The sequence below is a fragment of the Malaclemys terrapin genome, chromosome 9 (genome assembly GCF_027887155.1).
Source record: "Malaclemys terrapin pileata isolate rMalTer1 chromosome 9, rMalTer1.hap1, whole genome shotgun sequence".
In the NCBI taxonomy this organism is placed as follows: domain Eukaryota; kingdom Metazoa; phylum Chordata; order Testudines; family Emydidae; genus Malaclemys; species Malaclemys terrapin.
In genome coordinates, this window is record NC_071513.1 from 55,349,308 (window position 1) to 55,377,126 (window position 27,819).

At 52.2% G+C, this 27,819-nt stretch overlaps 1 protein-coding gene across 2 annotated transcripts in view; it reads left to right on the forward strand.

The window, feature by feature from the left end:
- IGF2BP2 (insulin like growth factor 2 mRNA binding protein 2) overlaps positions 1 to 27,819 on the forward strand; it is a 98,686-nt gene that overhangs the window by 26,781 nt on the left and 44,086 nt on the right. For both annotated transcript variants that reach the window (XM_054039516.1, XM_054039517.1), the window contains exon 3: positions 27,624 to 27,672. In XM_054039516.1, the coding sequence (XP_053895491.1) occupies positions 27,624 to 27,672 (49 nt within the window). The remainder of the gene's footprint in view (positions 1 to 27,623; positions 27,673 to 27,819) is intronic.

Sequence of the window (27,819 nt, forward strand, 5' to 3'; positions counted from 1 at the left end):
GTCAGCCAGCAGTTTCCATGCTGGCAATTCCCAAGCCTCCCCTTGAGCCAGTCCTGTGTTCCAAGGAGCTCTGTCTGCTCCCTCTCAGGGCCGTGCTCGCCACTGCTGCTCTCACTGTCCGCTGCCTCCTCTTGGCTTTCTGGTCCCTTGCTGCTGCTGACACATGCAATTGCCCCCAGTCAGTCCCCAGCCCCAAGGTTGGTCTATGTGGCTGGGCTGCTCATCGGCTTTGCATGCAGCGTAGTGCCTTGGGCGTTGGCTTCCACTGTCCCCAGTGATCTGACTGCATCAAGCAGCTCAATTGCTGCTTCTATTTGGCCCAAATGAAGGGTGGCCGGCATATGCTCATCAGCTTTAACAGGGTCTGTGACTGCCTATCAAACGCATGCTTGATGGCAGCCATTAACCCTTCCAGCACCACTGCCCCAAGCTGCTGTTTCACATGCTCTGTAGGCTGACAACAAGGACGGGGCAAAATTCACTGAAACCCGTTTTTTGATCTTTCATTGTGAGTGGGGGGGGGTTACAAAGGGAAAGACAATAGATTCAACCCCCTCCAACCCACGCTGATTGCTTTCTACCTGCCATCTTAGCACTTTAAGTACTTCCTCTTTGGGTCTGATCCAGGTCCCTTTGACAATGGCAAAATTCCTGGTGACTTCATGTCAGAAGTGTCCGGATCAGACCTGGTAAACTCCAATCTGTTGTCTTCCTCCAACCTCCGCACCTGTTCTGTCCAAATATTGTAAATTACACTGGGGATTTGAGATACCAATCGCTTGTGAATTTAATAATAGACAGAGGTCACTAGTCTGGACTGAGCAGGGGGCTGGTGAGCCAAAGAAGCCTAGTACGCAACCAACCCTAGGATAATTTAAGATCATAAGAACAATTACATGGCAATGATGCAACACCCTGGACAAGCCCAGGTTGGAATAGAAACTCTGTTTCCTTCAGTGGTGTTACTCTTGTCAGACACCAGTGAAGGGAGAGCAGGTCCAGGTTTCCTCTTCCACCTGCATGCTGCCGAGGAGCTAGAATGAACCTGCCAGGTAAAATGCCCTGTGCAGAGCTATTACAGGTGTGTGGTGCCACCTGTTCCCCCGAGCGTTACTGCAGTTCACCACGTGCCAGGTTAATATCTCTGCTCCCTTTTGTCTCCTCTTTCTGGGTTCATCTTTTTCCTCTTTTAATCCTCTCCTTGTTCTTCCTTTCTTTAGGTTCAGTGTAGCAGCTGCAGAGAAAAAGAAAGTGTCCATTGCAAAGAAATATTTACCAGTGACATCTGCTGCATGAAATTAACAAAGATGGTACAACCTGTGCCTCTCTACATGCCTGTGTGCATGTGCGAGTGTGTGTGTGTGTGGGGGAGGGTAGGTTGTTTTTGCAGGCTCTCTAGGTACTGGATGAATTGTTTCCACTGCTGACATACACTTTGGCCAGATTTTCAAACTGGCTGAGCACTTCCATCTCCCGCTAACATCCGTAGGAGCTGGAGGTGATTGACTCTGTTGAAAAACCAAGTCACTGGTGTTTCGATCTCACTGAGTCAAGCTATTTAGCTGCCTTTTGCCTGTGACCTTGCTTGTCTTTTGGGTTTTCCTCCTGAGCTTTGTGGAGAGCCGCGGGAGGAACTGGGCTCTGTGTCAGAAGCTGACCTGCTGTTGAGTGGCGCTGTCAGAGATGACGCTTGGCACAAAGAAAGCAAGGGACCCTTTTCTGAAGATGGAGTGAGATGGGTTGTATTTATAGTCTCAAGAGGTCAGGAAGGACAATGATTTCCTTGCAATGAAGTTGCGATGGAAACTGCAGAACAATCAGCCACTGGCGGCCTGAAAATAGCCACATGGCTGCTAATTCAGGGACCATGTAAGCCTTTGCAATTCTCTGTCTAATGTAGCTTTCTTCAGCAAGGCTAGAGCATTGGATGGGCTGGGTAAATTCAGCCTCTCGCCCCCTGCAAGACCGGGAGGGGCTGTAACCAGGGCCGGCTTTAGGCCAATTCCCCCGATTCCCCGGAATTGGGCCCTGCGCCTAAGAGGGCCCTGCGCTCTAAAGAAGTGTGTCTAATTTAGGCGCCTTTTTAATTTTTTTACTCGCCCGGCAGCGGTCCAGGTCTTCGGCAGCACATCCTTCACTCGCTCTGGGTCTTCCGCAGCAAAGACCTGGACCGCTGGCGGGTATTCTAATCGGGCCCCGCACTTCCTAAAGCCGGCCCTGGCTGTAACCCCATTGTACCAACTGCCCAATTTCCATGAATTCCCAAGTGGCTAAGGCAGCTCTGAAAGTCCCACAGGTCACAGAGGGAGGCTGGGAGAGCATGGGATTGAGCCCAGCACCTGATCTACAAGTCCACCCTCCATGATGGGACAGCTGGGGTTGAATCAAGTCTATCCTGTGCTGAGGAGGGTCTGATGCCATGGTCTGAGCGCCATCCACACCAGCTGCTGAAGCTCTATCGAGGGCAGTTTTCATCATCTGTCTCTCTGCTCACCTGCCCCCAAGCACGTTTCCACTCCAGGCACTCTTAGTGCCTACTTCACGTTCAGTAACATCCGCCTGAGCTGATGCCTGGAGGAACCGCCTTGGGCAAGGCACCCCCTGCCAGAGCCGGGCTAGCACACAGACACCAGCCATCCAGTGTCGCGAGTTAGGGGGATCAGATAGTCCAAAGTGTGTGAAACTGAATCTTTCCTGTGAAAACTTTAGCTGTCCTTAGCAAAGGCTGAGATCCAAACTCTGCCCTGTTCGTCATGGGAGCGGTGTGAGTGATCCTGCAATCCACTGACGTAGGCATGAGAGAACTGGCAGCTGGGCCTTGCCTGGAGCCAGCTGTCCTGCTCTTGGGGTCTGGGGCCAAGCTGCCAGCCAGCCCCGTGAGCAACAGGAGGCAGCGCTGTGCCCTCCCAGGAGAGGGTGGCTATTTGCTGCTTTCTAGCTTCTGTCCTTTGCCTGCCACTTTCCTAGTTCTGCCGCTTTCCTACAGTCACCAGGGCATCACCTAATATAGAGCTGCAAAATGCACCAGGACTGCTTGAACCCAGACCCAGTGTGACAACTCCCCGGAGCACAACTGCAGGATGTGTGAGAGAGAGGTACAGAACGGAGTAGGGGTGGGGGTGGTGTTCAGCCAGCCGAATGGTTCTTTACAGCAGAGTGAGTTTTCACCCTTCAAGGCTGCTGCCCTGGCTGGCACAGGTGATAAATCAGCTGTGTTCCAGGACACCGGCTTCTGAGGAGGACAGTACACCTAGCAAAGCACTAGTCAGGATCTGTGGCTGAGGTTTCCAATGCTGCCTAAGGGGTTTGGAGACACAATTCCCTTAAGTGTCATGGGAACTGGGTATCCAAATCTCTTAGGCTGAGATGTCTGAAGCTGCCAATTTGGGGGAAATCCCAGAAACCTGCCTACTTGGAGGGAAGAAGCACAACAAGATCCCCAAGTTGGGATAGACTCTGTAGTGAGTTGTCCACAGTGCAAGCAATGAAAGAGCATTTCCCCTTTGTATTGCACCGCTAACTGATAAACCCAGGCGCATGCTGTCTTGGATTTTGCTTGTGGTTCAGCGTGCTCATCACTCACATACAAGCCTTCTTGCAGTAGAAGGTCCAGCATATTGATATTGGTCTTGTTGACCTTCATTACGTTTTTGAACTAATCACCCACCCGTTACTGTCTGTCTGGTTCTTTTTGTTTTTCAGAGAAAAGCCCCAACAAGCTAACAAATGAATGGGAGTTCTGTGTCTGTCTCTGCAGGTGTTTGAGCACCTCCCAAAGTATTACCGGGTTGCTCCTGGCCCTTCAAATGGGTTTGGGAAATGTTCATGTTACCCTGTGAAATATGCCATTTTCCTGAACCAGTCTGCCCCACTGTTCTGTGGCAGAGACCCACCCATCCCTGGGAGACGGAAGACTCATCTGGAGGGCCAGGAAAGCAAGGGACTTGGTGTCTGATGGGAAATGGGCAGACATGATTGTGTGCTTGCTGGGATCCCATTCACCTGTCCTTATGGGTTGATTGGAACCAGGCTAGATGGGTCCACTGATTTGTGAGCCTTTTTCCCCCCAAGTAAAATCTGGTTTTGTACCAGTAATGATCAAACTTCTGGCCCTGACTCTGTTTCTGTCACCTGATTAGAATGTTGTGTTTCGTGTTTCCCTCTCGGCATCTCCTCCAGCAGCAGGACCAGGGGCCTCTCTCTGTTGTCTCTGGCTGTAGAAAACAATGGGATATTTTACAGTGCCTGAGGCAGGGCTCAACTGAGCTGTTGGATTTGGTTGGTTGGGAGGCTCTGATTGTAGCCAGCTGGGGCTTCACTTCTGTGCCTCAGGTGTACTCTGCCCTCAGCCCTTCCTGCTGCTGTGCTCCCTGTTTGGGGATTGGCTGGCTCAGCTATTACCCCAGGATGTGTCCTGACAGCACTACTCAGAAAGGAAGAATTCATCCCACAAGTACCTTATCACAATGTCTTGCCTCCCATCGGCCTCCGGCTGGAATGCGGGTGGGCCCGCGCAGAAGGAGCAAGAGTCGTCAGAGCCTCTTGGGGCCTGCGCTCCCAACCCAGGAAGGAGGAGGCTGGTGAGCCCTGTCCACACGGATGAGGTGTGCTCCAGCCCAAATCCGGATTCTGTAGCTCAGAGCTCTGAACAAGCACACATTTCATCTGGGCTCCGAAAGAAACGTAACAAGACACTGCTCATTGGTGTGTCTCTCCGGGGGACAGCAGGAAGTACTAGATGCTAGCAGCCGATGCTTGGGAGATTCCAGAGCACATCTATGCGAATAAGGATCCAGCTCTGAGATGCTGCTCCAGGCAGAACATTTGGAGCTTCGCCAGTCTAATTTGAACACAAACAGCAGGATCTTTGAGTGACCTCGTGTGCTGTGTTTGCAGCTGCTGACCAGGGACAGGTTAGTTTAAAACACTGACTCCGCTTTGATTTCAGTGCGAGTTCTGAAAACCAGGACACCTATTTCAGTGCCCAAGTAGTAGGGATTTAGAGGGCAAGCTTTCAGCGCACACATTGGAGAGTATGAGCTCTGTTGTAATCCAGGCACACTCTGTTTGTGGGTGTTCATCTCTAAAGGAAAAAGGGTAAAAAGAAGAGGATGATTTTAACTAGCCAGCCAGCAGAATTATGAAGGTATCATGCAGCAGTATTGTATCAATATTACTTACCTAAAGCGCTTCCTAGAGCACAAGTAAGTGAGTGCATCTTGGGCCAAGGAAATGGAAGGTGTTGTCAAACTAGGGCCCTACCAGAGTCATGGTCCATGCTGGTCAATTTCACAGCCATAGGATTTGAAAATTAGTCAGTTTCACATTTTCAGATGTTTACATCTGAAATTTCAGGGTGTTGTAACCGTGGAGATCACAACCCAAAATGGGGTTGTGGGGGGATCGCAAACCTGTTGTAGAGGGGTCACAGGATTGCCACCCTCACTTCTGCACTGCTGTGGGTCCCATCTCCCAGGTGGAGGTGGGTCTGATCTCCCCCATGCTGCTGGGAGCGCCCCAGCTGGGGACTCCTAGCTGCTAGTCCTGACAGGGCTGGGGAGGGACAGGACTTGCTTTTTCCCTGCACAGCCACTTTCAGGGGGAGATCAGACCCACCTCCAGGTACCTGCCCTGGTTGCAGGGCACTCCCAGCAGCACAGGGGAGATCAAACCCACCTCCACCTCTGGCAACCTCTTGCAGCTGCAGGAAGCTCCAGGGCTGCTGCCCAGTGTGGCCAGCTCTCACAGTGTCCTCTCCAGGAGTGCGATTTGGCCAGAGCTGGAGCCAATCTCACAATGATTGAGAAGCTCCAGCCCTCTTGCCAATTTTAACCTCGTGCTGATGGGGCAAGGGACAGATGTGGGGCTCAGAGTGAATTGTGGGGCTGGGGGAAAGGGGCAGATTGGGGGGTTAGCACTGATGTGGGGGCAGGGGGTGTATAGTTAGTTATTGGGCTGGGGGGCAGACGTGGGCTGGGGAGGGCAGGACACAGAATTAATGAGTTAGAATGTCGGGGTTTGGGGAGAAGCTGGATGCTGTGTGCCATGGGTGGACGCGCACGCACACACACATTTGTCAAAATCCCCAAACGCTCCCAAAAACACATTACAATCTTTGGCCCCAAAATCATGAGGTGTTTTTTTTTTGTTTTGTTTTTTTATCTTTTGATTTTGGGGGTGTGACTCATGATGTTTGACATGGTGGGAGAGCAGTAGAGGGGCGGAGTGGATAAAGAATGCCTGGTCCCCAGAGTGGGGCTGAAGCGTGATCCTCACTCCATAACCTCAGCCTAGGTCCGCACTTTTCATAGTTTTTACCCCAATTTTTAACCCAGGTGAAAAGCACAATAGGATCCTATAAAATAATCATATGCAACTGCAAGGTAGTTAGACATCTGACTGGGTGCTACTGAAGGCACAAACAATAGTGAGTGAAGTGTGTAGATACATGATGTCTGTATACTCCTTCTGGGAAGTTTGGCTTGTAGAGTTTTACCATGTCCTGTTGCTTTTGGAAAGCATTTTACTCTCTCTAAATATAATCCAGATAGACACCTCTATTGTCAATGAAACCACCCGCTTGGGAGTAAACTCATAACCTTCATCTCCCGAAACAAACCCCCTGTGCCAAAGAATTGCTCATGCCCTCTTGTCTTGAGTAGGGAATGTGTATTTAAGGTCATTAAACCACTTGGAGAGCATCCAAGAATAGAGATCTCCCTACCTAACGTGGCCTCATTCTGCCCTCTGCCAGTGCTACTCACTCAAGTGCCATCGTTTGCATTCCCAGTATAGAGGTCCAGCGAAGGCAGGGATGTATGTTCTTAGACTCTGCCAGGGGAGATGCCCTAGGCAGCTCTGTGCCACCTGCCATTGCATCCCACCCATAGTGCCCAGGTGGAGTTTAAAAAAACACTAGTTGGAAATTGCTCTCAGTGCAGAGGGGAGTCTCCAGGTCCGGCACACCATGGACCAGCCCTCCCCAGATTGGCCTGATTGGTGGGGAGGGCCCTGTGCCAGGTGCCATGCTATTGGGGTGAATTTCAGTGCTGTGAGTATTCATGTACCCCAGATGAGCCCATGAGCTTTCTATGCCAACGGGGAGAGGAGAAAACAGCCCCCAAGCTGGGATGCTGCCAGGCCAAATCCAGTTCTGCTCCATCTAGCCCAGCCTGCTGCCCTACAGAGGAAGGTACAAGGAGCCCCCCCTCCCTCCCCCCCCAGTGGCTGAGGATGGAATGATCTGCTGTGGGGGATGGCTCCCTGACAGCAGGATGCCCTAATGCACATGGGTTTATATCCCTTATCCTCATTTCTGTCGGTGTTTGGCGCCAGGGAACTGAAGTGACCCAGCTCCAGGAACACCCTCCATCTGACGCTCTGCGAGAGTGGCAAGTAGGCTCTCCATGCCCCAAACGTGGCTGCGGGTGATGATTTCCCTCTGCTCTGTCATAGTTGTTGCACAAGGTGCAAAGATGAAACTGTTAGTAGCATTCCTCCCAGCCCTGTGATATCTGGGCAGAGAACCGGTTGGACTGTAAGATGCAGTCGGATCAGAGCAATGATGAGAACATATCGACATGGTGGAGATGATCACAATGGGGCCCGAGAAACCTGAACAGCACTGGAGAAGAAGCCTCCCTCTCTCATTATACTTGCTAACCTTCCTGGAAGTGAAATGGGCTACCTCTAGGGACATTCTTAGGGGAAACACAGGTCACAAAGGGAGATGTATTAGGCGGTATCAGCCTAGATCAGGGGTAGGCAACCTCTGGCACACGTGCCAAAGGCGGCATGCTAGCTGATTTTCAGTGGCACTCACACTGCCTGGGTCTTAGCCGTCCATCTAGGGGCTCTACATTTTAATTTAATTTTAAATGAAGCTTCTTAAATATTTTAAAAAGCTTATTTACTTAACATACAACAATAATTTAGTTATATATTATAGACTTGTAGAAAGAGACCTAAAAATGTTAAAATGTATTACTGGCACACGAAACCTTTAATTAGAGTCACTAAATGAAGACTTGGCACATCACTTCTGAAAGGTTGCCGATCCCTGGCCTAGATCCTGGCAAGTGTTTGTCCCTGTAAGCCAGGTTCTGAATCAGCTCTCCCCTGCCCTCTAGTGATGAACTGGGTGAAAAGGCCTCAGGAGCAGACTGTATTTGCATAGACACACCTACTCTGCCTAGTTGATCAGCTGACAGATCTGCCTTGCCAAAGTGTTCAATTTTGGCTGTTTGGGTTAAAATTCATTTTAGTCTTAAATGCACAGGTAATAAAACATTGTTATCCTTATTGTGTGTATAAAGGGCAGCAGAACTGCACTTAATATAGCCTACTTGAGGGGGTCAGCCTAACTCTAACCACACTTGCTAAGCAGGGAGTAGCAAAACTCAAGTAGAAGAGTGGGTGGGGATGGGTGTTTTTATTTGGGGTGTGTGGAGATTGTTTAATGAATCTTAGATCATCTTTCTTTAGTAATCAGAGTCAACTGAGAGTCTTGTTTCTACTCGGTGATGAGTAGAGCTGAACTCACTCATGAGCAGGTCAGAACCAGGGTTGGAACCAGAGTCACCCAGGTGGAATAAGCAACAGAGGGTCCTGTGGCACCTTTAAGACTAACAGAAGTATTGGAGCATAAGCTTTCGTGGGTGAATGCCCACTTCATCATTCACCCACGAAAGCTTATGCTCCAATACTTCTGTTAGTCTTAAAGGTGCCACAGGACCGTCTGTTGCCTTTTACAGATTCAGACTAACACGGCTACCCCTCTGATACTTGACACCAGGGGCTGGTCTACACTGGGGGGGGGTCGATCCAAGATACACAACTTCAGCTACGCGTAGCGTAGCTGAAGTCGAAGTATCTTGGATCGAATTACCTGGGGTCCAGACGGCGCGGGATCGATAGCCACGGCTCCCCCGTTGACTGCGCTACCGCCGCTTGCTCTGGTGGAGTTCTGGAGTCGACGGTGAGTGCGTTCAGGGATTGATATATCGCGTCTTAATGAGACGCGATATATCGATCCCAGATAAATCGATTGCTACCTGCCGATACGGCGGGTAGTGAAGATGTATCCCAGGTGGAATAAACACCGCTCTCTTCTTGTCTGAGAATCATCAATGATGGCCGCAGTACGACTTTGGAAGGAGGGTTTATGACTGTATTTGTGTGCCTTTTGCTGGCTTGGCAGCAGTATTTTAAGTCCTCAGTACGACACATTGTAGGTCCTACATACACAACACTGATTTGATTTTTTTGTCATACACAACACTGATTTGATTTTTCTGGTGACAAGGCGATGGGTTTTTAAACAGCAAGCACAGGCATTTAGCGTAATGTACAGCCTCCGATATTGCAGACTGTTTTCTGCCTGAAATGAAATGCAGGTGTGAAATGTGGGTGGCTATTTGCCTCTGCAGTTGCATCTATAACTAAGCCTCGCTTCTGGACTGCAGTCACAAATCAGGCAGTTTTCTGTCTAGAGAGGTAATTTTGTGGGTACATAGGGGCTTGCAATGTTGTGCTTGCACGTTAAAACCTCCCCTGACCATGGGGGGATGCGAGAAATGACACTGCATGATAAGTTGCTGGTGGCGACATTCTACCAGTATTTATCACGGGCAGGGGTCAGCAACCTTTCAGAAGTGGGGTGCTGAGTCTTCACTTATTCACTCTGATTTAAGGTTTTGCGTGCCAGTAATACATTTTAACAGTTTTAGAAGGTCTCTTTCTAGAAGTCTATAATATATAACTAAACTATTGTTGTATGTAAAGTAAATACGATTTTTTAAATGTTTAAGAAGCTTCATTTAAAATTAAATTAAAATGCAGAGACCCCCAGACTGGTGCCGCTGAAAATCAGCTTGCGTGCCGCAGGTTGCCTACCCCTGATCAAGGAACATAAAAATCTCCACCTTCTTAGGTCTGAGTTTGCCCCCTGGTTTTATCAGGCCTATGTCACAGTGGCTTGGTGAGCCTAGAGCTTTCTCCTGGAGGTGGCTCTCTACGGCTCCAGAAGCTGTGTTTGGGTGGTTTTTTTAAATTAGCCTCTCACCTTCATGGTTATGAATAAATCTTCAGAGTGTGAACCAGAGTGTCACTGATGCCTGAGTCTACAGACAGCTAGAAACAAAAGCCCATAGAGTTACAAAATGTCCCATTCATCTCGTTGGTGTGTTAACTCAGAAGCCTAATGATGATGACTTAAATGTCAACACTGTTAACTATTTCACTGTTGATCAAGACACATCGTAAACACAGCACATTGTGTTACCTATCTTACTAATAACATTGTAGATCGTGAGACGTGGAAGAGCTTTTAACATCCAGCTTGCGTGTTTTCCCTTCAAAGGTGCTTGCCTTTCTCCCAGCAGGAAGTCACTTTCACTTTCTCTCCGAGTTGGTTTCACTCTCAGGTGCTCAGTACTGCAGTGATTGGGGTTTTAGATGCAAGGGAGGGATGGTTTGTTGGTTTAAAATACTTGCTTTTACTGGAGTTAAGCCAAAACATGGTGGCAGCCTCTCTACCCAGCTGCCTGTTTATCACAAGCTGTTTTTTTCGTCCATTATCAGTTATCGCTGTCCCTTGAGCTGCATTTCCAGCTGGCCAGGCCAGTGCTGCTGATCAGTGGGGCAAGGGTATGTATAACGCAGCTTGCTCTGGGGTGTCTAGGCCAACGCTGTTGCTCCAGCATGTTCACACTCCGTAGTAAGTGCTGCCTCTTGTCACTGCCCAGGGATGAGGGAGCTGCTCCAGCTACCTCTCAGCATTTTCCCCAGGACTGGGGAGCAACATCAGCCTCCTCTTTGGTTTCCTGCCTTAAGCTGAGGGGGTGGAGAAGCCCCTCAGTGGACATTGGCACTAAGTCCTGCAGTCAGCTTCTGTTCTGTTGTATGAGTGTAAATTCAGAACCACTCCCATGACCAGGCACCAAGGCCCTGCTCTGTGTATAAGCAGGCAAGCCCCCAATGGCATCGGCAGCTGTTTTGCTGAACAGGGACTTGCAGGTTCATCTCGCCACGCCAGGTTTCGGTGCATCAACAGTCACTGCGAGTGACTTCCCGCGCTGTCCCTTGTACGGGGTGTGAAGCCAGTCATCGAGGTGCTTTCAGAGTGGCACTCAAAGGGAATGGAAAAGATGCAAATGCTTCCAAAGCCAGTACGGTTCTGACGTTCGGAGCACGGTTTGAGCCGTTGTAGCAGTGACTTTGCTGCAAGGGTGCTGGAATGGGCTATTGGATAGAGGCTGGTCTGCGAACAGAGCAGTGGAGAGCTCACAGCCACATGCAGCCCCGAATTGATTTTGCTCATGTATTTGATCAGTGTAGCGCAGGGTTAATTGTTTAGGAGAATGTTTCATCGGCTGTTGGGTGCATTGGTACATGTCTATATCAGCAGTGAAGTCTTAGGGCCTCTCTGCAGCAGGCATGTATCACATTTGTAGAGGAGCCCAGTTCTAACACACTTCAAGCCCAGCCACATTCACTGGCCAAGCTGTGTTAGACCTGCTTTGGCCCTTTGTGTAACCAGAGCTGTTTGCTTTGTGTAGATGGGGCACCGGAGACATCCCTGCAGCACTGTGCTATCCAGCCCTGCTGAAAGCCGAAGGAAAGGGCTGGGAGCCAGGAGCTGTACAGGTTAGCCAGGTTCTATTGTACAGTCACAGCTGAAACCCAGCTCACGAAGGGCTGGTCCACACACAGGCTGTGTGTACACCTTTCACTACCCTGACCTAGTTCAAGTGGTGTAGATGCAGTTATCAGTGTAAAGGTGCTTTGTACTAGGATAGCTGCTCCTGGACGGGACTGGGGAATAAACTATACTGGGAGAAGGCTCCTTTATGCTGGGATAATTGCAGCCACACCCGGGGCTGGATTGTTTGGTAGAAAATCACACCCCTAACCAAGAGTTCAATAAGAACAAAATCTGTGTGTCGCCTGTAGTACCTCCTGGTCATCATGTTCAGCCGTACCTTCACTAGTAACCCGCAGCCCTTGGTCGACGCCAGCACACTGACTGGGGTCTGAACGGATGGGACAAAGTTACAGGGAGCAGGAAGAGGCAAAGCATGGCCTTGCGTGCCTGGGTGCCCAGCAGGTGGCGCTTTGCAGAGCAGTGCCCACATAGCCTCAGGGCGGTCACAGCCACTGCTCCAAGGGAAGAGGGCCCCTCCAGGAGTCCCCACATAGCACTGGGAGGCCTGGTCTGCACCAAGGGCCGAGTCCCTGTCTGACAGAAATGCTGTGGGCAGTGCAGCAGCAGGGCAGGCAGCTGGGTAAGGGCTAGCGAAGGCAGGGCTCCAGCCCCCAGCTTGTTTTCATGGCCCGAGCAAGAAATGCCCAGCACACGCTAGGTGCCAGTGCTGCCCCTACTCTTGGGGCACGGCAGACCCCACGCCACACAGCACAGGGAGCAGGACTGGGGATCCCGAGCACGGGAGTGTGCCGAATGCCAACATGAGGCGAGTCCTACACTAGGGAGTCTATCTTTTCAAAATTCAAAAACTGGACACATCCAGGGGCCTGGCCCCCCTCCCTAGCCCTGCCCCTTGCTTCTCTTCCCCCTGTGGCCCCGCCCCCTGGCCAGGCCAGAAGCCAAAGCCAGGCAGTGGTAAGAGCCACTCAGGGAGCCTGGGTTACTGTGGGGAGCCGCAGACCCTCCACCTGCATGGGGTGCCTGAGAACAGCCCCGGTCTGTGTCCCTGCCCCCGGGGCGGGTCTTACCACGACTTGGCACCAGTTTGCGGCCTGGCCAGGTGGCAGGGTCTCGAGGGAGAGGAGGAGCAGGGGGTGGGGCCTCATGGTGACGGGGGGGGCTAAAGCCCATCTCAGCGCCATCCCCCTTGCCCCCCAGGAAGATGCTAGTGCTGCCTCTGAGCCCATGGAATCTGGGACAGATGCTGTCCCAGAGTCATCCAGCCCGAGACCGGGACTTGAACTCTGCATTTCAGGACTGTCCTACCCTACCCTGCGCATCCCTGCCACTCTGGATGCACCAGCCACCCTCCCACCCGGCATGGGACACAAGCACTGTCATGGCTATGCTACTGCTCCATGGCAGGGGGACGCCACTTCTCCTGCTGCCTGTGAGGCGCTGCCAGCATCCAGCCACTTTGCTCATGCTGTGCCTGGCCAAGGGCCCCACATCAGAAGCTCCCAGCTGACATGCAGAGCTAGTCCGTGCTGGGATGTTCAATACAGGGACAGAGTGACCACCAGAGCCCTGCTCCCCCGCAGACACTTCTCCTCCTCTGCGCACAACCTGGCTGCTGCTCTAGTGATCCTAGCAGGGCATGAAATGTAGAACTGCTCATCTCCCCTTGGCACTGACCCACCCGGAGTCCTGCTCCCATGTTCAAGCAAGCAGGGATTGGGGCGTCTGGGGCAAGGCAGACTGACAGCAAATGCCCTGCTGATGGCCACCCTTAACTGTTAGTGATGGGGAAGCTGGGAGGAGAGACACCCTGGCTGGCGTGGGGCACACACCCAAGTCATGGGAGCAAACCACCAGCAGGCAGCACAGTCTGGAGGCAGAGCCCGGCTGTGAAGGACACTGGCTTGTGTGGCCCTGCACCCCACCCCTGGCACTGCTGTACCCTTGTGCCTGGCTGATTTGCTCAGGCTCTGCTGGCCTCTCCCCTCAGTGACCTGGTTTCGTTTGTGGGTGTCTCTGCCTGATGGTTTCCTGCCCTAGGGGAGGGAATGAAAGTTGGTTGACTCATTTCCTGCACTGTCCTCAGCACTGCTGCTGACTGGTGGTTGCATCTCAGCTGGGCTGTGCTTCCCACCCGCTAGGCCTGGAGTGGAGGTCACCCCTTGCTCTGTGCTGTCGAGCTCCCAGGCAAGGCTTCTGTTTTGCAGCAGGCTTTCAATCAAGTCCAGGACCCTTCCCTGCGCCGTGCATTGTCAGGGAGCTCTTGGGGCAGGGCTGGCAGCACAGGGAGCTGAGGGGGCTTTTCTCCACAGGCCAGGTCATCTGGGCAGTCGCAGCTTAAGCCCTGCTGTGCTGCCCCAGGAACGGCCGCCAGCCGGCCCAAGTGGACCCTCGGCCCTGGAGGGGCCAGCCACAGGCTGTGGAAAGTTGTCATATTTGTTTGCAGCTAAATAATTTTGTACCCACTGAGTCTCATTTCCCTGCTCCCCTTCTGCTCCATCCTGCTGGGGAAGGGGGAACTCCCAGCTCCTGTACAGTGGGCCTTCAGCCTGGTGGCCAGAACCAGACCTGTCAGTGGGTGGGGACAGGAGCCCAGTCCTGGCATAGGCTCCTGAGTTGCTGTGCTCCCACCCAGTGTGGCTGGCACAGTGCGCTCATGTCCTACCCTGTGTCCCCGTCTTCTCAACCAGCCCCAGGCAGTGAGTGTCCTTGTGGGGATGGGATTTCCCAGCCAGCTGGGTGCTGGGCTACTGGGACTTGTGGAGAGAACCCTCCTGCCCTCCCCCCTTTGGCATCCCCAGGCTGACAGCTCCTCGCGGTGACCCCAGGGTTACCCTCCCGCCACCAGCAGGAGTTGGAAAGCAGTTTCCCTGGGAGTGATGGATCCTGTCTGGCGTGGTGCTGAGCCAGGCCCGGTGCTGCCCTGGGTGCTGAGCTAGGCCTGGTGCTGCTTTCTATGGTAGCTGCCAGCCACCCAGCATTGAAGTCCCTTCCTCACTGAACCATGAGAGGCCAATGGCTCTTTTGCTCCCACACGGCCAGGACCCTGGAGATGAGGTTGCCTCCAGAACTGTCCTGGCTCTGTGTGCTCCCACTGCATCCCAGCCTGGGGTGCAGAGCCAGTCTGCACGGCTTTACAAGGAGGGAGCTGTTCCATTGGCAGCATCAGGCTGACGTGAGCTCGATCCTGTTGCTGGGCTCAGATGCTCCAAGCGAGGCTAAGGTTGAATTGGCTTCCCGGTACTTCGAGGGACTCTGAGTGAATAGGCACCAGCATGTTCCCTGAAGTCATGGGACCTTCCTGGCTTCTCACAGAGTCATAGATTCCCAGACCATGAACATCTAGTCTGACCCCCTACACAACACAGGCCCTAGGACTGCCCTGAATTAAAGCCTGTTAGAACTTCAGCAGAGCTTTTAGCAAAACATCCGATCCTGATTTAAACATTGTCTGTGATGGAGAATCCTCTGAGACCCTTGGTGAATTCTTCCAATGGTTAATTACCTTCCCAGTTAAAAATGTGTTGCCATTGGTGGGTGTGGCGCATTTCCTGCCAGGCATAGTTGCTGAGCTGCGGGAGTCCTAATCCCTGCGAGCAAGGGTTAATCAGCAGAGCGCGTTTGAGCGACACAATTCTATAAATAAACTGAAATATGATACACCCCTGAAGATCTAAGCTGCTGTTTATTTCTTGTCTTTTAAACACTGTGGGCTGAGAAATTTCAGGTGAACATCTGAAAAATTAGTCATAAAAAATCCAAGTCCAAATTCCATAGCCGCTCGTTTTTCTCTCTTGCTTCCTCGCAATATAAAATGGCTGGATTGTTTTTAAATTGCCAAACCCCAAGTTTCTACTTTCAGCCCCAGCTGAGTGTGAAATCCCAGGCAGTGCAGACCGACGCTGAACTAGGACTAGGAGAAGATGGTCCATTCAGGAGCTTTGTTTCCAGGGCGTAGCTCTCCTGTGCTTCCAATCAGTCTTTTTTCACCAGGATGTCCATGCAGAAGCGTCTCTTGCTGTCCTGGGTGCAGATGGCCATGGCCATGAGCTTTGAGTTGAGATTAGTAAAGTGATGTTTCCCAGTGGGCATGAGCATAAATCCAAAAGCCATTGCTAACATCTCCAACTTCTGCTTTCAGTAGAATTTCTTTATCAGGCCTGGTTTGCAACTTAGGAAAGTCTGGCCAAATGGCTCTGACACATTGCACGATCCTGGTGCCGGGACAAGGGCCTGTTACACACTTTCTTGTGCTGATTCTGGCCTATCTTTTACAGGTAAAATACACTTGTGATTAGTAAAGGGAAAGGTGGTGTTTAGCCTGTGGATTCCTGCCAAGAGCTGAGTGAGGTCTGGACTAGATCGGTGTAACTTCGTCACGCAAGGGTGTGAAAAATCCGCACCCTTAGGGACAGTTACACCGACTGTACCACCGCGTAGACAGCAGTATGTCGACAAGAGAGCTTCTCCTGTTGACGTAGCTATTGCCTCTGGCAGAGGTGGATTAACCACACTGATGGGAGAGCTCTCTCTGGTCAGCTTAAAGCATCTCTGTTAAAGCACTACATACAGCAGCATAGCTGCGCCAGTGCAGTGTTTTAAGTGACTTGCCCTAAGTGTTAGAGTTCATACCCACCCCACCCAGCCTCTGGAGGCAGCTGCGCTGGGGAGACACCGCTTTGCTGGCTTGCACCACAGCTGACTGCATGGAGTGCTGGGTGATGCCGGAAAATGTTTCAGGAGGGCAGCACACCCCTATAGTGAGGGGCCATGAATACACCCTGTGGGGAGGAGCCTGTGGTTGCGAATGAGGAGTTTGATATTTGGCTACTAAAATGTGCAAATTGCAGTTGGTTTAAAATGAGACAAGTGTCGTCCTCGCTGATTTCCCGGCCTGCATCTCCTGCTGAAATCAAAGAAGCAGCTCTGAGATCCTCCAAAGCGGTATTAGAATCATAAAATCATAGAATATCAGGGTTGGAAGGGACCTCAGGAGGTCATCTATCCAACCCCCTGCTCAAAGCAGGACCAATCCCCAACTAAATCATCCCAGCCAGGGCTTTGTCAAGCCTGACCTTAAAAACCTCTAAGGAAGGAGATTCCATCACTAGTGAAAAAGTTTTTCCTAATATCCAACCTAAACCTCCCCCACTGCAACTTGAGACCATTACTCCTTGTTCTGTCATCTACTACCACTGAGAACAGTCTAGATCCATCCTCTTTGGAACCCCCTTTCAGGTAGGTGAAAGCAGCTATGAAATCCCCCCTCATTCTTCTCTTCTGCAGACTAAACAATCCCAATTTGCTCAGCCTCTCCTCATAAGTCATGTGCTCCAGCCCCCTAATAATTTTTGTTGCCCTCCGCTGGACTCTTTCCAATTTTTCCACATCCTCCTTGTACTGTGGGGCCCAAAACTGGACACAGTACTCCAGATGAGGCCTCACCAATGTCGAATAGAGGGGAATGATTATGTCCCTTGATCTGCTGGCAATGCTCCTACTTATACAGTCCAAAATGCCATTAGCCTTCTTGGCAACAAGGGCACACTGTTGACTCATATCCAGCTTCTCGTCCACTGTAACCCCTAGGTCCTTTTCTGCAGAACTGCTGCCTAGCCATTCAGTCCCTAGTCTGTAGCAGTGCATGGGATTCTTCCGTCCTAAGTGCAGGACTCTGCACTTGTCCTTGTTGAACCTCATCAGATTTTTTTGGCCCAATCCTCTAATTTGTCTAGATCCCTCTGTATGCTATCCCTACCCTCCAGCATATCTACCACTCCTCCCAGTTTAGTGTCATCTGCAAACTTGCTGAGGGTGCAGTCCACACCATCCTCCAGATCATTAATGAAGATATTGAACAAAACCAGCCCCAGTACCGACCCTTGGGGCACTCCGCTTGATTCCGACTGCCTACTAGATATGGAGCCATTGATCACTACCCATTGAGCCTGACAATCTAGCCAGCTTTCTATCCACCTTATAGTCCATTCATCCAGCCCATACTTGTTTAACTTGCTGGCAAGAATACTGCGGAAGACCGTATCAAAAGCATATTGAAGTGCCAGGAGTGATATGTGACAAGGTGGTGCTTGTACCAGATTCCCAAGTGTCCCTAGTGTCTTCACCTGGGACCAAAGTGTCTGCTGCCACCCAAGAAGTGTGTGCACCCAGCACACCCAAACTCTGCTCCAGGGAAAATACACATGCACCATAGAGGTTTGCCGACAGTCCGCACTCTCCTGCACTGATGATGTGTAGCATGCGCCCTCTTGTGGCCAAATGGGGAGATGTCAGGATGCTGGGGATGGACACACAAACTGCTGGATCTCACACACCTGGGTTCTTCTTGTCTCTAGAAACCTTCCCTAGAAAGAGGTAATATTGCTGGCATTTATAACCAATCAGTCACTGTGTGTAAATAGGCCTTTCGCACACTGTGCTGGCTGCCTGGGGCCGGGTTGCTTTGGGCTTTTTCCCATTCTCCGGTCCTTTTTCCGTTGTCTTGCTCCCAATCCAGCCAGAAGTACAGCTCCCATTGACCTTAGTGGGGCAGGACCAATCCCCACTTTTTGCTCTCTGCCCCTCTCATTTATTCTTCTCCCCTTGTCTTTCTCTCCTCTCTTCTGTATATTCCGTGTTAGTCTCCCCAGTTATTTCAGCAGTCCTTCCTCATTCTCATCTGGCTTCCATGCCTCTTTTGTGTTGACTTTCAGAGGCAGGTTCTGCTCTCACTTTACCTGTCTCTGCCTGCCATTGAAATCAGTGGGCAAGAGCAGACCTAGGCCCCAGGTGTACCCCTCTGTCTCTGGAGTTAGCTGTGGCATTTGTCCTTCAGTCTTTTTCTCTTTTTATTTCTCTGTTTGTTCCCTGGGATCAGGTGATTGTGGATTTCTGTTCCAGGGAAGCCCCTGCATTTTTCTCTCCAGTGCTTTCCATTTCCCTAGCACATTGCTGTCTTTCCCATTTGCATGCATGTCACATAGACGACTCGTGCCTCCAATACTGGAGGGGTCCAATCAAAGGGGAAGACTCGTGACTGCCCCATGTGTCTCCTCTGCCCCGTGACACCTGCACCCAGCCCAGGACTGCCATGCTCTCCCCGTCCCACGTTACCTGGGGTGGGGGGAGGCTCTGTCCTTCTCCCACTGTGCCTCCGCCCCAGCACAGCTCTCCCTGGCGCCTGGGCAGGGAGCAGGAGGGAGCCACTTCTCACAGGACTGGAACTGACCACTGGGGTGGCTGGTCTGTGCAGCACAGCAGCTGCCTCAGAGAGCCCGGCTGGAGAGGCGGCGGTAGCCAGCCTGCCGCCCCCAGCAGGGGCCGGTTGCCGGGGACAGGAGCCAAGTGAGCTGGAAACGTGCTGGGAGGGAGAGGGGACTCCGACTCACTCAGCCCTGGTCCCCGGGACTGGGGGGGTGGGGTGGCCTGCTGACATCGCCACCTCCTCAACTGGGCTCTCACAGGCAGCCATCACACTGCACAGAGTAGCAACCCAGGGTGGCTGGCATGAGACGTGGCTGGTCCTGCCACTTCTGCTCCCTGCCTGGGCCCAGCTGCCAGGGACAGGGGCCGAGCATGCAGGGGAGCAGGTGCAGCGGGAGAAGGACAAAGCCCCTCTCCCTTCCCCCACGGCAGGCCAAGCAGAAATCGGGGAGGGGGGGAAGCCTTGGCCCTGAATGCCCCCCTTACATGTCACCTATGCCCTGTCCCCCAGCCTGTTTCCTGACTGATACAACGGTTTGAATTTGCCAAGACTCTGCCTGTCTTTTAGCTCAGCGCAGCTACACTGCCACCGCTACAGTGGCCCAGCTACTGTGTTGACACTTCCTACCGTGATGGAAGGGGTTTTTCTGTCAACTGTATTTAATCTATCTCTCCTAACTGAATCTACGCTAGAGGTTAGGTTGACCTAATACGGTTCTCAGGGTGTGAAATTTTTCACAGCCCCGAGTGATATAGTTACATTGGTCTAGTTTTTAAACATAGACCAAGCCTCAGACTGGCAGAAGCAGAAAGGTTTAATTTCCAGCTGCTTAACTTTAGTGCTGTACCAACTGGAGAGGGCTGCCCTGACTAACCATTTTCTATGGTGTCTGTTTTTATACTAATCACAACTTTCTACGGTGCAAGTGTTTTTGTTTGGACTTGGAGTGTTTTACTTGCAGGAGGTTTTGGATCAGAGATCGTTGTTCTTTAAAGGAGTTATAGGAATGAATCCTCAGTTGTTCTGAGAGAATTTTTGATAGAAACTTTATGGAAGCAAACTTCAACAGGGCTTTAATACAGCTCTCCTCTGCTGCCGAATCAGACCAGCATCTGCTGTGCTATGCATTCTTTGCTTAGCCTGTGTGGGAAGTTCAAATAGAGTTTCCTTGAGAAAAATAAACCTTCCTGAGTATGACGAGGGAAAAAATTGAGCTAGGCTGGTGAATTGGGCAGAGCTTGAAAGTTCATTCTCTCACACGCACATGCATGCTCGCAGGCATAGACAAGTCTCGAACTTGCACTGGGGCAACTTTTCTGACTTATTCAAGTCTGTCATTTTATGATGTTTTGACAGGTTCGCCATGCCATTGGCAAAGTTGTTTGTCAATTGGAAGCTGCATAATGAGTAGCACATTACTCGGTGAGTGGTCCCACCAAAGAGAGTGTAAGACACTACCAGGTGTGCATAATGGGGGCAGTCAGACCTCTGCCTCCAGTTTGCGGGAAGTTGATGGAGATTCCTGTATCTTCCAGCTGTGCATTTTCAGGTTGGGCTTGGGAGGAAACTTGGAGACAACTGTAGCTATGAGCTACCCTCTGCCACTCTTATTCACTCTGAGCAGTGCCTTACTTTGTGAGTAGACCAAGCCACGTGGAAATTAAGAGGCTGCTGGCCGTGAGTAAGCGTGACAGAGTTTAGCTCTTCATGAAAGGAGCAGGAGTTCAGACACAGCCTGTAATCTCTGTGGCAGCAGTTTTGCAGGTGATATAATCTCTGCAGGAGTCCTTGTGGGCCTTCCAGCTTGGCAGAGCATGCTGAGTCTTTATGGGGAACATATCTATATGGGGGAAGCCTGTCAGGCCTTTGGTAAATGGTCTAAAGTTCACCGAAGGCGGACAGAGAATTCACGCGGGCTGGTTTTGGAAGTGAATAGCTCTCAGAATAAGGGCCATGGCTTTCAGAACTCGCCTTGTACCCTCAGTCTAGCAAAAGGCTCCTGAAGGAAACTGATGGGAAGTTTGTAGGCCAGGCTTCTTCCCAGCGACGAAGTGACTGAAAAAGTTGGGCGACTTTTTCCAGAGCGAGCAGTTTTGTTTTCTAAGCGTTGTCTCTCCGGAGCCACCTCTGATTCCTCCCAAAGGCCGTCTGATATTCTCCTCAGCTCACAGCTCACGTGCAAAAGTAGAAGGGTGCAAGCAGCTTTTCCAAGAATTTGGTGGGTGGAGAAATGGAAATCATCCTGATCTTTGAAGCCTTGTCTTGGCCTTCGCTGCTGAGGCTCCTGGCTCTCCAGAAGACGATTCCATTTCAGTGTGAAATGTGCCGTGAACGCGACAGCTAGAATGATGGCAGTCCAGTCAGAAAGGATGGGCCTGGGTGGGGCAGCCCACAAGGAAGGGCCATGCTGTTGTGGGAAGCAGCTGGCTGTTTGCTGGTTGCAGGCAGCGTGGAAGATGGGGTTTGAGCTTAGTGGAATGGAGAGCGTTAGGCAGACAATTCCATGGAGCAACAGCAGCCACTGGGCCATCTGTGGAAGAGTCTCAGGCACTGCGAGCAGAGAGGAGAGGGCTCCAGGAGGAGGGCTGAGGAGACATGATTGCATCACTCTAGACAGCGAGGACGGGGGAGGGCAGCACTCTGACCGGCCTGGACCTGGCACATGGACCCAAGGGGAGGCCACTGAGAGGGAGCGGCGGTAGTGGAGGCAAGGCGTGTGGCAGAGGACGGGCAGAGGGTTTCTGAGGCAGGTGGTGGTGGGCATGTGCTCTGTTCAAAGCAGGTAGTAGGGGGACAGGCCAAGTTAGAGAGAGTCATTCCAGTGGCACGACGAGTGAAGGGCCCAAGGTCCAGAGAGGGCCGTTTCAGCCCATGCTGAGCCACCAAGGGCTCCTTCCTTGCACTGGTGTGAACTGCGCTCATGGTGGCTAGCTGCTTGGGTATGTGTGCCCCAAACCGGGCAGCTGATGCTGGGCCTGCTTTGGGTACCTGCAGGGACTAAAGCAGGGTAACTGCATCCGATCTCTGGGGTAGGAGGCTTCCCCCTCCAAAATGGGGTCTGATGAGTGTGCCACTGAGCATGATGGTCCCTGGTGGCCGTTTGCCACTCGCCCCACTGTGCTGCCCCCTCTGCATCCCGTGGCAGTGGCAACAGACACACAGAGATCAATTGTTCTCAGTTACTTCCTTCTGCATGCCCAGGATGAGTTTTCTGAGCCAGGTCCAAATCTCCCGGCCTATCCCAAGTAGCCACTGGCTCAGCTTATGCAGCTGGTCACACCTGGGACCTGGCTTTTGGGTTGGCATTGGAGGTGAGGCAGGTGGAAGTTAGCCCTGGGTCAGCAGCTGTTGCCTCCTGCGCTTTGAGATTGGAGCATCTCTCTGCCAGGCCAAGGTCTGGTTGGATGCTCTGCCCTCCAAGGTTAACGGACCCAGGGATGTTATTAACATCCTGGTTCTGACCCATAGAACCCTATGTGGCCTGGGACTGGCCTACCTGAGGGATCACCTCTGCCCCATGCCATGCTGCCACAGCTGGTTCTCCCTCGTTATCCAAGGGAGGGGACAGTTGGCAGGGTGTTAGGGCTCTGGAACTTGGTCCAAAATACCCCAGATTTGGTGACCTTCCAGGCACACTGCAGATGCCATCTGTTTGAGGAGGGGGCACGTTCCCAGGCATGACTTGGGGTGAGGGTCTTTTCTTGTGGTCATTGTCTGCTGGCTGAGGTACTGGGAGCGCGGATGTTTCTGGTCTTTGTGACTGTGGGGGAAGAAGGCCTCTGTGCCCCGGCTGTTGTGCTGCACCCAGGGTATGTCGCTCGGCACTCTGGAGCGCTCCAGCTGTATGATATCTATTGGCAGAGCGGGGCAGGTTATCGGAGACAGGCCGTGACGCCACTAGGACTGTCAGGCGGGAGAATGGCTGGGCTTTATAAGGGTCCTCAGGCAGTGGATGCTCCACTCAGTGGCCTCCACTGATGGGAGCCATGGAAACACCTGTCTCAGGACCGAGGGACCGGCTGTTCAGGTGACACAAGTGATGGCTACACTGACACCTTCTCAGCAGCAGCTCTGTTCTCCTTAGTGGGAGGGGGGAGGGGCACGGCATACTCCTGCAAGGAAGGGGGAGCAAGTGAGTCCCTTCCCCAAGCCCTAGACCTTGGTCGCAGTGCTGGGAGGGGGCTTCATGCCATTATGCGGACATCCACTAATCCTTGGGAGCGACCACAGTTGATGAACATTCCTCCTGAGGAAGGACCTCAGGAGCCAGCCCATGGCAGGGGAAAAGGGACTTTTCTCTCTTTGTTTTTTTCTTGACTTTAGAAATGAGAGGTTTTTTTTGCAGCAGGCCTCTGAAATTTAGCAGAAACAGAGCCCTGGGGCTAGGGAAGTGTCTTCTCCTTGTCCCATGAAATTCCAGTCAGGTTTGGCTGCAATATAAACATATAAAAATCACCAGTACCCTGCCCTCCCTTTGGGTGCTAATGCGGCTCATCTCGCATTGTGACAGCATGTCAGGACATTAGTAAGTCAAAGTGAGTGGAGTCCCGACAAGCCCAGGAATTGTGCCTGTGAAAGCCAAAGGGCAAATGAAGTTCAGTCTATGGAGCACTGTGCTCCAGCCGCTTCGCTGGACAGTTCTGTCAGTGTGAACGAACGGATTCCCCAGAACCAAGGATTTCTAGACAAATCAGCCTGTTCTCTGCTCTTCTCTGCATTGCCGGTGTGGTCCGGGAGACACTGACCAGCAGTACCAGGGCCAATCCAGAAGCACCACTAGCCCCGGCCTCAAGGAAATGTGCTTGGTGGGGAATCCTTGGCAGGTTGGAACTGTTAGCTGCTCCTCTCTGACTGCCCTGGCTGCAGGAGTGAGCGGAACTGTTCTAGGGCTTGAGATGGGAGGAGAAATCCCAAAAGCACCAGGTAGCAAATGGAAGGGATCCTGGGACCTTGGTTTTAAGGGCAGAGGATGTGAACACAGGACTTGCCAGACTGGATCTGACATACCTTCTGGAGTAGGGAGGGTGATGCTAATGAACTCGTAAGACTGGTTCCTTGTTCTGAGCTGAAGCTCTGATGAACTAGTGACCACAAAGATGTCCCCGGGGGGATGGGAGAGGGACTGATGCCTGGTGAGCTGTTAGAAGGGGTGCAGGTTGTTGTATTGTTTTTGATTCTTTTCTCTGTAAGGCATTTTACCTGAAGAATAGAGTGGGCTGGCTTAGAAAGAGCTGGGTGGTAACATATCTGGAGCAATCATTGTTACCAGTCTCTGAGGAGAAATCAAGCAGAGGTGTCTGTGCTGGGGATAACACAGTGAAGGCAGGCAACTGTGCAGCCTGGGAATACCCTAGTCAGAAGGGAGAGAGGTGCTGGACTCCACCCAGGAAAGGCAACGGGTAGGGAGCTGGAAGCCTGAGATTGGGGGCCCTTGCCGGACCTCTGAGGGGAAATGCAGATGCAGGTCCCTGATCTGCGATACCCCCCAGGAGCAGATGTGGGGCAGTCAATGCCAATTGTGTCTCTCAGATGTGAGGTCTGTGTGGTGTTGCTGCTCAAAAGTACTGTGCCTCTCCCAAACTCTATTACACCACCTCCCAAGGCTGTGTCTTTTCTGTGCCTGGTATCTGTTTCTGCAGCAGAGCGGGTCTGATCACATGTGGCACCTCTGCTTAGCAGTGCATCTCTTGGTCATCCTTGTGCCTTGGTGGAAGGGGAGCAATGGATAAATGCCCCTCTCCCAGCCCCAGGCGTGCGTCCCCCAGCCAAGGGAGGTGTACAAGGCAGCCGGTTTTCCTTGCAGCACAATTGGTTTCCCTAGGGTGACCAGACAGAATATGTGAAAAATCAGGACGGGAGTGGGGGGTAATAGGAGCTTATATAAGAAAAAGACCCAAAAATCAGGACTGTCCCTATAAAATCTGGACATCTGGTCACCCTAGGTTTCCCACCTCTGAGCACTGCTTTGGGGGTTGGGAAAATAGTTGAGGGGAGAACAGAAAATGTTCCTCCCACCCCCCACTAACCTGCAGGAGCTGTGAATTTCCACTGGCTCGGCTGGCAGGGGCGTTTGAATCATTTCCAAGGCAGTTTGTCAGCTCCCCGTTGTGTGCTCTGGGGTGGCGGGGCACTGGCAAAGCCAGGCCGTGTTTCCTTAGTGTGCTGCGCTCTCCGTGCTCTGATCAAACCATTGTTGCCCCCCACTGCTGAGGACAGAGGAGTTGCCCTAATGCTGGAGGAGGTGTAGGCGATGTTGGTTCGGAGTCACCGAAGAACACAACTAGCAGCAGGAACCAGCAGCCTTGCTGCAGAGACTGGAGGTGCTTTCAGAAGCTGCGGTGATGTTAGATCCCCTTTCAGAGCAGGAGAGATGAGTACCTGGTGAGGGCTTCCTGGTGGCCAGTGGTGTGATGGCACTGTGCCTAAAGCGGGCACTTCTGGGGCACTGCGCCAGATTGACAGAGGGAATTAGGCACCTAACCTGCTTAGGCGCTTATGTAAATCCCATTAGACACTGAAATCCCTTTGTAAATCTGGCCCGTTGTGCCTAGCACAGGCAGCTTAGGGCCCCCCAGACTTCACAGAATTGCAGGAACGGATGGAGTAGTGGGGATGGGCCATGGCTGCCTGCCCTCTGCTCAGCCTCCGCACTGATGTGCAAGGGAGAGGAAGGCTCTGTTCACCCCTGGCACACCCGTGCAGGGCTGGGCGCAGTCAAGCTGTAGCAAACACCTCATCAGTGTCCAGGGCACAGCAGATACACTTTATCTACCCCCACCGACTGAGATCATCTGCTTTTCATTCCCTCCCGCAACGCGCCTGAGTGATCCCAGGCCCCTGTGTCATCCCGGCTTCTCTCCCACGACATTTCCAGGCAGCGTGTTGTCCTAACGTTGTGATGCACCCAATGAGCTTGTTCAGGAGGGCTGATTAGTAATGATGATGTCACTGCATGTCTGTCATCAGCACTGGCTTTTCATGGCTGGAATCTGAACTTTGATGACAGTGGGGCTCTCACCCAGGACAGAAAGCCAAGGGAGAGGTGCTGGAGGAGACACCCTGAAATGTGTGGCTAGCTCTGACATCTTGTGGTTTCCTAACTGCCCTCTGCCATCGCCATAGTATATGAATGGTGTGTCTAGGAAGTCAGATTTGCAGTACTGTCTACAGTGGACTTCAGTGGACACTGCTCTGTGCCTGTTGCAGTGCAGCAACTTGTCCTGCCTGGGGGGTCTGGCGGGGTCGTCCTTCCCTGGTTTGGTCGTTGCACAGAGGCAAACCCTGCAGTGTTCTTTGAAACTGGCTCAGCTCCGATCCAATCGCGGTTCCGCCAGCAGGCCGTGCAGAGGTCAGGTCCCCTCAGTGGAAAATCTCCATCTTGTGAGAGTTCCGCCCGAGGCACTGCCGTGGCGTTGTCTCCGGCTATATCTTCGCTGTCGGTGGAGGGGGGTTTACAGCAGGATAACCAATGTGCATGAGCTGTCCTGCTGTAAAACCCTAGTGAAGGCAAGGTGCTGGTAGGTTTTACCAAGAGGTCAACACTGTACTCCCTGCCCACCAGGATATGACCTCGCCTAGCCACATTGCAGTAAATACTCCCGCACCTGGTCTCCGCCGGGGTCTCACAGTGGGATTGCTAATGCCCATAGCATTCTGAGAGTCTGGACAAGGTTTGCTTTCCCCACCCCATCTCTCTGGGTACAGCTTCATGGGAGCTGGCGCCATAATTCCCAGTTCAGGCAGATGTGCCCGCCGTAGCATGCTAAAAACAGTAGCATGGCTTGGTCGCCCCGAGAGCATGATCCTGTGTGTATGGGGGGCAGCCAGCCCCTCCGGCCATCCGCACTGCTGGATCAGCAGTAACGTGGGTATGTCTGTCTGAGCTGGAAATTCTACCTCCAGGTCCAGTGTAGGCACGCCTTCTGCTAAGTGCCTGGTGACTGCCTTGCGCTGGCTGGCATTAAATTAGCCAGTCCCCTTTCCTTCAGCTGCAGCCTGTCTCCTCTAACAATGTGTTGTTCCCAAATCGCGCCTGCCAGTGGCTCCAGTGGTAGAGGCCTCTGCCTCTTTGGCCCTGGGTGCAGCTGCAGCACCATGGGCTTTGTCTTGGCAGAATTTGCTCTCACTGCAGTTGTATCTAAGGAAATGCTGCCATGGTTTTCCTGGCCCAGCATTCTTACTGCCTCCTGGGCCTGCTCCCCTTTGCTGTGCCCCACGTTGTTGGTTCCAATGCAAAAGACTTGCATGTGGCTCCAAAGGAAGGGACAAATTGTTGGTAAAATTTCGACTCCTCCTGGGAGCGACCTGCTCACCAAACCCTGGAGCACGGGTGCGTGTGTAATTGCAAATACGCACATGTGCCAGCCTTCCATCCGCTTTCCTGGGTTTCGGGAGAACACAGGAGATTGAAACAGACAAGGCTCCTGCTCTCAGAGAACTGTCTGGGAGCACTGAAGCTCTTTTTGTACTCCTAACGACACCCAGGCAGCGTTTTACCCTGCCACTGGGTTTGCTTCGTGGTCTGTAAAATGGCATCATACCTGTTCCTTTAGCAGACAGGGGTTACTGCTTCGCAGCGGGGGAGGGGCAGGGTTGGGATTTTTTCCTCCACGTTAATTGTGAGACAAGTGAATAAGTGAGGGGAATCATGGGGTGGCGCATCTCACAGGGTACATCCTGGCTGGAGAGTTAGTGATGGGGATTGGCCCCCAGGAGCTGGAGTGGTGTTTGGGCTAATCTGTGCTGGTTTCTTTACAGGAGCAGGAAGATTCAGATCCGGAACATCCCCCCTCACCTACAGTGGGAGGTAAGTAGATTCCCGCTTCCTACAAAGTCCCCCTGTCATTGCATCTGAATAAACGTTGCAGGCTGGGCAGGAGCTGCAAGCGCAGTCTGAGCTTTGTCCTGTGGCATCTTCCCGGTGGCTTGAGGAGGGAAGCAGAAAGCAGCCTTT